Source organism: Colias philodice, chromosome 5 (assembly GCF_061535455.1).
Source record: "Colias philodice isolate Cphi_HAF_F1 chromosome 5, ilColPhil1 Martin Lab GWU primary, whole genome shotgun sequence".
NCBI lineage: Eukaryota > Metazoa > Arthropoda > Insecta > Lepidoptera > Pieridae > Colias > Colias philodice.
Window position 1 is genome coordinate 7652140 of NC_143090.1, and position 9419 is coordinate 7661558.

The window sequence follows — 9419 nt, forward strand, 5'->3', positions numbered from 1 at the left end:
ATTTTATTTATATATTAAACAAGGTCACGAGATAATTGCTACACATCAGACTAGAAAATGATCTACAAAATAATTTAAGATAATATTAAGAACATCACATATATTTTAATACAACCAAGGTATATACAACAATAATAATTGTCAATCAACTATTTATATGGAATATGCCAATATATACAATCTTCATCAAATCATTATAAATGTAACAACATAATCATAACATTTTCAATGTTTGTCTAAGGTATATATTACTGCATTTAGTGAGATAAATTAAAAAATAACCAAAACATCTAACATTGTGGTTTTAAACTATGGATTAATCTCTACTACAATTTTACTATTCACATAATATACCTAAACATAACTTATACAATGCTAAAATTTTGGTCATAGTCACTATAATTTAATATCAAATCATTGTTCGAATTAAATCTATTCCTGGAATAATGAACAGCCACCAAAAATACTTATTTACAATAACATAAAATACTTAAATCTATTTTATGTACTTTTACGGTATTCCCTATTGTAGTTTTCTTGTTAAGAGTAGTCATTGCCACTTGTTGCTTGGCTGACGATTATTATATCTTGATGATGTCTGCAAATAAATATTCAGTAGTATAAGTAACATAAAAACTTTTATAAACAAATTTTAAAGCTATTATAAATAAGACTATAGGTAAAAAACAATTGCGTTGGTGAGTGAATGATACAATCATGTACACACACAATAATTGTTCTATAAATAATATAAAAAGCTTCAATAAACATAAACAAAAACCAAAAAATAATTATACCTAAAACAATACAAATAAGCCACAAGCAAACGCAAAATCTTGCACTATTCACTTTTTACAATTGTTAGATCTACACCTTGTCTGAAATGAAAACAGGATTAAGGACATTGGCAATGGTTTTAAGGAATATGAACAGGATATAAAAACGTAAATAAATTTTATTTAAACTATGCTCACCTTTGCATCATTTCCTTATATTTTTGAGAATTGTACTTTTGGAAGAATTGCTTTCCGTATTCAAATGTTGCGATCATAATCGCACAGGCCGGTGCAACTTTACATATACGAGGCAAGAAGCCTGTGAACAGACCTTTTACGCCGTGATTCCTATAGATAGCCCTTACAATATCTTTCATATTTGAAGCTCTCTGTCGAGTTTTACCATCTAAAATAATCAAAGTTATTAGATTGTGGTAGGAAAATAATAATAATTATTTTACAATATATATTCCGTACTACCATATCATTTTTTTAAAAACTACCCTTTAACATGCATCAGTATAACTTACCGGTATAGATTTCTTTTTCACCTAATTCTATTTGCTGATGAGTTTTAATGACATCAAAAGGTATTGTCATAAAAGCAGCAACCTGAAAAAGAAGGGATATTAGTCTTAACATTTGAACAACCAACAATATAGACACTAAACAATGTATAATAATTCTAATTATTTTTAAATATAAGTCACTTTTAATGCAGTAAAATACTTTAAATTTTTGTAATATATGCTTACTACTTACACTTCCAGCTACAGATCCACAAAAGAAATTGAACATAAATGTATTCTTGTCTGAATCTGGTTTATTGAATATTCTCTTTGTTTTTTCAAATGTCGTCCAATATATGCCTGTAAATCAATAATGATGAATTTTTTACGATCCAAAATTTCAATAACACCAGCTTCGAAAAGCAGTCCTTAACTTAATTATCACTAAGCATTGGTAGATCTTCATTATGCAAAAAAGATAAAACTTCATTTATACAGGTCTGTTGTTATATCAGATAATTCAGTACAAGTAAACTACCTGAGAATGGCACGTCCCTCAAAAGTGTTGATCCTAAGCCACGAAACAGTCCTTTGTATCCTTCATATTTTAACACTTGTCGTAATGCAATCATTATTTCTGTAAATAATTAACAAATTTGCGGATTACTGGAGTAATAAAATTTTTCTCATATTATTTTATTTTCAATAGATATAATTGCAAAGCACATTTTTATCTTACCAGAATAAGTGAGCTTTTTAGACTGCATCTTTGTTCTAATAAGTTCTACAGGACTGACGATAGTAACAGCTGTCATTCTTGCAGTTGCTCCTGCTATTAAAGGTATCCACATTGGTTGACCCACTGTCAATACAAAATATTGGTCTAAATTAGTTCATCTTTTTTGTATTATTATCTTTATTGTGACAATATTATTGTTGGCAAGTTGATAAGAGATTAAAGATTGCACTTTAGATTTAAAGATAAAAGGTCCAAGGTTTTATCACTTTGTTTTCTTTTGATAATATATCTAATAATAATGCATCCCATGTCTTCAATAGGACAATGTAGGTAAAATTATCAAAGTCAGAGTTAATAAAGTGTTCCAACTTACTGTTTCCTGTCATTGTATTATATGTGGTTTTCATTTTATATCTAAGCTGTTCATATGATACAAAATATATCACTGTGCAAGGAAGCGCTAATACCAGCGTTGGACTTAAATTTATTTATTTATTTATTTATTTATTTATTCATTTATTCAGGAAAACATTTACAATTCTTAAATACTAGACACTTAAAAAGAAGAAAAAAACAAAATACACTTAAAATCTAAAATTAAATTAAACAAAAATGAATACAAGAAATGTTCCCTGAAAAGGTCTTGGCTCAGCACAATGTCATAGTTCTGAGAACCATAACGCTGATATTCTGCCAAGACCCATACCATACCCGTACCATACATAAAATATAAATACTATAGATAGTGTGAGAACAATATTAGCATATAATATAATAGAAAAAAGTAAGTAGGTATATACAATAAAAAAAATAAATGAATAGATAGTTACATAAAAGTGATATGAATAAATAATATACATAGATAATAAATAAATAGTAGATACATAAAATACCGATCGGATAGTATAGCAGTAAAATTTGAATAGATTTAGGTATAATAAGATAAAAAAAATGGTTTCTCGTGGCAGCCCTAAGTCTGTGCAGTGCGGAGTAATATAAATCTATTTTTGATTTTGCATGTTAAGTAAGTGGATTTTGTACATTTTTTTAAAAGAGTACTTTGAGCACACTTGTTTAATTGGCGGAGGGATATTGTTCCAACACTTTGTAGCACAGTACTTAAAGCTACCACGGAAAGCTTGCGATCGATGCAGAGGGACTGAAAGTGCGCTAGTTACGCTCCTTACTGGGTTCCGACCATTATCTTTTCTCCATCTTAATTTTTCGTACAGATACGAGGGACGCTTGGATTTAAACAGATCAAAAAGTAGACAAGCCAAATATAGATCTTGTCTACCTTTCATGTTAAGCATTTTGGCGGAGTTTAAAAATGGTGTTATATGTGATCTCGGAGGGACATTAAAGCAGTACCTAACACAAGCATTCTGTACTCTCTGAATAAGACGTTGCGAACGTTGAAGCAAACAAGGGCCATACACATTTATGCAATAATTCAACTTAGATAGAACTAGAGATTCAGCTAAAAGGATACGGAGATTAGTGTTTAGGTAAGGCCGAAGTTTGTAAATAACTTTTAATCGGTAGAAGCAACTACGCACAACTTCAAGGACATGACTTTCAAATTTTAGGTGTTTATCGAAAGTAACACCTAAATTACGAGCCTCATTTACCTTATGTATGGGAAAATTTTCAATATAAAGAGAAATGTTAGAGTTCTCTATTGCTTGTACTTGTCGCCTGGAGCCAACAATCATGTATTTCGATTTATTAGGGTTCAACACTAATGAATTATTATAAGACCACTTTGATACAGCACTTAAATCCTGAGATATTTTATTTAAAGATGAAGACAAATCCTTACAATTTACAGGCAAATAAACCTGCAGGTCGTCTGCATAGATGTGGTATTTGCAAAAGTTAATGCAGTTGGTTATATCTGCTGCATATATTATAAAGAGAAGAGGACCTAGAATTGATCCCTGTGGTACACCTCGTGTCACAAAAAGTTCACTAGATGTAGAAGTGGAACCATCATTATTACTAACAATAACCTTTTGTGAGCGACCACCTAGGTAACTATGAAACCACTCTAACGAACTATTGTCAAACCCATAGAAAGAAAGCTTGGCGACCATAAGCTGCAAATTCAAACAGTCAAAAGCCCGAGAGAAATCCAAAAGTACTAATGCTGTCGCATAGCCCTCATCCTGATTAGCAAGTAGGTCATCGGTAACATTGAGCAGAGCTGTTGTAGTACCTCGTTGCCTTCTGAACCCCGATTGTAACTCCGGAAAAATGTTATGCTTTTCACAGTATTTCACAACTTGAAAGTAAACAACCTTTTCGAGTATCTTAGATAGAAATGGAAGTATACTTATAGGTCTAAGATCTTTAAAGTCCACTGGATTGTCCGTTTTAGGCAAAGGACGAACGAGAGCAATTTTCCAGATAGATGGGAACGTAGATGTAGCCAGAGAGCGATTTACAATAGCTGTAATTACCTTAAGTGTCGTAGGAAGTGTGAGTAAAATCATATCTCTAGGAATACCATCATAGCCCTCAGCATTGGATTTCAAATTAATAATAATTTTGGCTATAGCATTTTCATCAACAAGATCAAATTTAAAGACACCTTTGCCGTAACTATTATTACTAAAATAGTCAAGGATGGATTTATCTACATTGCCAGTGCCAGGAATATTCAAAAAATGTGAGTTGATCGTATTTGGATCTCGAAGATGATCAGGCAAAACGGCACTAGTTTTGAAATTGGGCAAAACTTGATTCTTTAAATTTTTCCACAAAACTTTACCATTTTTTGAATGAGCATTGATATGGGAATCGTAAAATGAGATCTTTTCTTGGTGCAAACATATATTGACAAAACTTTTTAGTGATTTATAATATACCCTGTCCTTTTCACACTTTGTTTTACGATATTTATCAAGTGCATCATTCCGAACCGACATCAAATGTCTGAGATTACTTGTCAGCCATGGAGAGCGTCTATTCTTAAGCGAAATGGTCGTTTTAGCAGCATGTTTGTTAAACAGAGACATAACATATGAATTAAAAACAGTCACCATATCATTTACATTTGGCATATGGCAGATATCGTTCCAAGGAATTGAGGCAAGGTCGCTATTGAAATCCATCAAGTTGATATTTTTTAAAGGTCTGTATGAAATAAAAGTACTAATTGAATTAGGTTTTTTAATTTTAAAGTTCGCAAAGACCATAGCATGACCGCCAAGCTCAGGGACGTGGCATACGACAGTCGAAAAAACGGACATATTTGTGCACAGTAGATCAAGAGTAGATTCGCTGTGAGAAGTGAAATGTGTGGGTTCAGTGATGTGGTTATCTAAACCGCAGCAATGAAGGAATTGGTTGAGACTAACCGACATACTGCTCTGGCTATTATGGATATTGATATTGAAATCACCAAGTAAAACAATGTTATCAAAATCGGAAAAATACGAAAGTGATTCTGAAAGGGCGTCAAAGAAAATGTCAATACCTTGCCAAGGTGGACGGTAAGCAGTCCCAACCAATATCCTGTTGCAATTAATATTGACAGATATCCACATCTGTTCAATACATTGATTATTGTTACTAATAGGATGTTTACATATACGAAAAGAAAGCTGTTGACTAACAAAAAATCCTACTCCACCGCCGCGTGATCGCGTGCCCGGGGGGCGAGGAATGTGACGAAAAGTATAACCAGGGAGACGCGGCGCTTTACCCTCATGACCTTGTCGTAGCCAGGTTTCATTAATCGCAAGAATATCTGGCATATGTTTCTCAAACGCAACTTGGAACTCATCATGGTTTGTACATAATGATCCAGCGTTAAACAATCCAATTTTTAGGTATATATTTTTAACCATTTTTGTATTTATATAGGAAAATAAAAATATAATAATTACATAATTTAAATGTAACTATAGAAATTATTATAAAGGAAATAATAATATAATTATGTGAATAAACAATAAAGTAGTGAAAATAATTATAAATTATAAGTTGAATATAATATAATTTGACCATAGCATTGTAAAATATATTATTTTGCCTATGCACGAGAAATATTAAGTTGAAAACTATAATATGAATATATGTTATCAAATAATATGGAAACATAAAGTTATTTCTCAAATTAAAGTACTCATTATTTACATACATCAAGCATAATATTACATAATATTCATCATCATAACAATTCAGTAACCTAAAATGATTTCTATTTGACATAGTCATTATTTTAAGAATGTTTAAATAAGTTACAATTGAGTCATCAGTGTACATTAATATACAAACAATAAATTTACAAAATTGAAATGTGGCAAGTTTATTAAAAATATTTAAATTAGCGGAATGTGTAGAGAAAAAAGAGTAATAATACAAACTATCTATAAAAGCGTAGTTATAGAATGACAAAGTACTATCATTATTGTATATATAAAGCAGCGTCAATGTAACTATAAAATTAGACAGTTTGAATATGATTAGGGAGTAAAGTAAAAACACTTTCAATATCTTCTTCGGAACGAATAGCACAAACGTTACTGGAATCAGATTGACGGGCATATATTTTTCCATCCCTGGTCCAAATAAATCGCCATTGCTTAATTTTGGCCAGGGCACGGGCTTTACCAAATAATACACGATTTTTGTGTGTGAGCCTTTCATGCAAGTGTACGCGTTTCACATCATGATTGGGCAAACCTAGGTCGGAAGTAGAAGTGCCTCGTCGCACACGGGCGTTTTTCAGGAGCTCGTCTCGGAGTGAACGTCGTGCAAAACTAATTGAAATAGGACGCGTACGAGTGGGGCGATTCTTATCTTCGATCAATCTCGATGAATCACTTCCATCATTACTTACACCGGTAGTAATTGACCGGCGCTTGGGGCCGATGCGCCGCGCACACACTATATCGCGCTCCTCTAATGTTATTCCCAGTTTTTTTGCCAAAGTAATCGCGATATGCGTAGCTGATTCACCTTCAAATTCGGGTATACCATATACTTCAACGTCATTGAGTAAACTTACTTGATCTCGCTCGTTTATTTCGGATTGAAGTTGTTTTATTGTTTTAAGCATGGATGAAGTGGCGGCGGTGTCGTGATTTTGTTTACTAAGTTGTGATAATTTAGAATGCAGCGACGAGTTTTCAGACTCCAATTTATTTATCCGATCGCGGTATGTGCACAAATCATTTTTCATTTGTGTTACTTGAGCAAACAATAAGTCGGTAGTATCATTTAACTCTTTCTTCAACATATCCATTGCTGCCGAAATTTCGATGCTAAGATTTTTGGTAAGTTTCATTTCCAAATTTTCAAATTTAGATTCGAGCAACGAGGAGAATTGTTGTATACTAATAGTGGCCTGATCCATGGGCACGGAAGCAATAGACATGTCCTGAGTGACGTCCTCACAGGACATTATACTATCCTCCAAAGTAGGTTCATGAAGCCGTCTAACGGGTGTGTTTTCTCCCTTTTTCCGAGTAGTAATATTGGAACAAGTAGGGCACAACCACTTTTGTTTACCTTCCTTATAATTTGTATTGAAATAAGCGATGCTCATATTAAGGCACATTAGATGATAGCAGCCCTTGCACTTAGAACATTCAAGCTCTTCCTTTTTCATTGTTTTATAGCAAGCTGAGCAATGCATTTTAAATAAGTATTTATGGAAGATTGTTATAAATTCTGGAGTATAATCGGGAAGTGGAGATTTTGTAACGATTTTTTATACACAGTACAGTACCTTAAACAAGTCCCTTTTCAACGGCTTTTACATTTATTTTGTAGGGATGAACTTAGAAGATCACTTTTAGCAATAGAAAACACTTTAACATATACATATCACTTTTAATTAATTTATTACTTTAAGACGATACAAAACAGCTGTTAACCGATGTAGGTACGGAACTACCCTCCTAAACCTGACCAAAGAGCTGTGACACCTTCTAATTTGGCTATTTTGTAAAAAGCATCCTGTAAACAGATAATATTTTAGTGTCACATAATTGTTACATAATATTTTGCAAATTAAATGTCCATAATTTGAAACTTAATATATAATATATAACAATAAAATGAAGGTTACCATTGTTCCATGAAAGTGGACTCGTCGGGGTATCCATGCTGTCTCACCACAAGGACATAAATGTTCCATAAGTCCATTGCAATATAAATAACATTTATTTGAGAGCAGCGCCTTTTGCTGCGCTTGCAATCTTATTTTCACTACGTCCAATGGCGTCACTGCAAATAAAAAATATATTGGAATTTTAAGCACATGACATAGCAATAGTTTGTAGCATTAATTATACCATTGGCTTTATAAACAACATGATTGCAACTTACTAAATAGTGAGGTTATAAGGGCACCGGAACATGCTGATGCCATTTGTTGAAAAGGTGTTATTCGAAACTGAGGGTCGTCTTCGCGAATCATGGCTTATAATTTGAATATAATAACTTAGAAAACAGAATAAATACTAGTATAAATAACAGCTACGAGGCCGTAAATCAACAGCTGAGCACTATTTTCATCTTTGTTTTTCATCTATTGTCAGATGTCAAGTGGATGTCAATGTCGTATCTTGACATAGACAAAAATAAAAACCAATAATTCTTGAATCGTGTTCATCGAACATCGATGCGTCTTTCCCACAACAAGGCCAGCAAGCAACGGTGTGAAACTAATCTCGTATAATAGTTTGGAAATAACTTTTTTACAAAGTTCTTCCAATCTATACAACAGCAGTACGCAAATACTCGCGTATACTTTGTAGTGAAGTAAGTAAGAATAGCGCTCCAAAATATACAGCGCCAGTAATCAGTATGCATGCGGACATCGTGTATGTTTCGGAGTAAGCGCGCCGTCTTTCCATTGCTCGCGTTTATATTATTGTATTGCTGTTTTTAAATATATTATTACAATGCATGTGTATGTAATGTTGCGTACTGATCGTATATTTTTTGTATCGAGGATGCTACTACCACCTCACTACAGCTGCACGACCTCAATTGTCAATAGTGCTAAAATGTAAGAATCAAAGTCCAGAAGAAGACGGTTGCGAGGCGACGGAGCTCCGTCGCCTCGTTAAAAATTTTTGTGTACTTAGCTAAAAAAAAATGTGTGCGTGTACTAGTGTACACACGTAAGCAGTGAAACTTCTTTATGACCTTATTTTTCAAAAAATAATTTACTATATGCAACTTTACAGAAATACATCGGTCGAATCACGCGTGGTAGGGATAAAAAAAAGATGGCGCGTAACGGAAAAATGTCACGCGTAACGAAAAAATGTCACTAATTTTTTTTCCAACCCCGATAAAGAAGTTTCACTTCAAAAACACGAACCTAACCTAACCCATACCCTTATCTGTTACCTATTTATTTTCCTTAGTATA

General features: G+C 33.0%; 1 protein-coding gene across 2 annotated transcripts; it reads right to left on the reverse strand.

Annotated features, from left to right (window-relative positions):
• Positions 1 to 29: 29 nt before the first annotated feature.
• LOC149488527 (solute carrier family 25 protein Shawn-like) lies at positions 30 to 8571 on the reverse strand. Of its 2 annotated transcripts, XM_089695697.1 has the most exons (11): positions 8367 to 8571; positions 8107 to 8264; positions 7938 to 7994; positions 2398 to 2503; positions 2025 to 2147; positions 1824 to 1922; positions 1539 to 1645; positions 1307 to 1388; positions 975 to 1182; positions 798 to 878; positions 30 to 598 (listed from the first exon to the last, which is right to left on the reverse strand). In XM_089695697.1, the coding sequence occupies exons 1-10, from the start codon at positions 8455 to 8457 to the stop codon at positions 842 to 844; spliced, it is 1068 nt and encodes a 355-aa protein (XP_089551823.1). In that variant the 5' UTR covers positions 8458 to 8571; the 3' UTR covers positions 30 to 598; positions 798 to 841. The 2 variants fall into 2 exon arrangements, with proteins under 2 accessions (XP_089551823.1, XP_089551822.1); XM_089695696.1 differs by lacking the exon at positions 798 to 878 and having other exon boundaries at positions 31 to 598.
• Positions 8572 to 9419: the final 848 nt, after the last annotated feature.

Bases quoted from the DNA above. Each gene is read 5' to 3' on its own strand.
- LOC149488527 (XM_089695696.1), bottom strand. From the start codon at position 8,457: ATGATTCGCGAAGACGACCCTCAGTTTCGAATAACACCTTTTCAACAA. The intron at 2,148-2,397 runs GTAAGTTGGAAC...TTGTATTGACAG, and splicing joins TAATACAATGACAGGAAACA to TGGGTCAACCAATGTGGATA. The intron at 1,183-1,306 runs GTAAGTTATACT...TGATTATTTTAG, and splicing joins TGAAAAAGAAATCTATACCG to ATGGTAAAACTCGACAGAGA.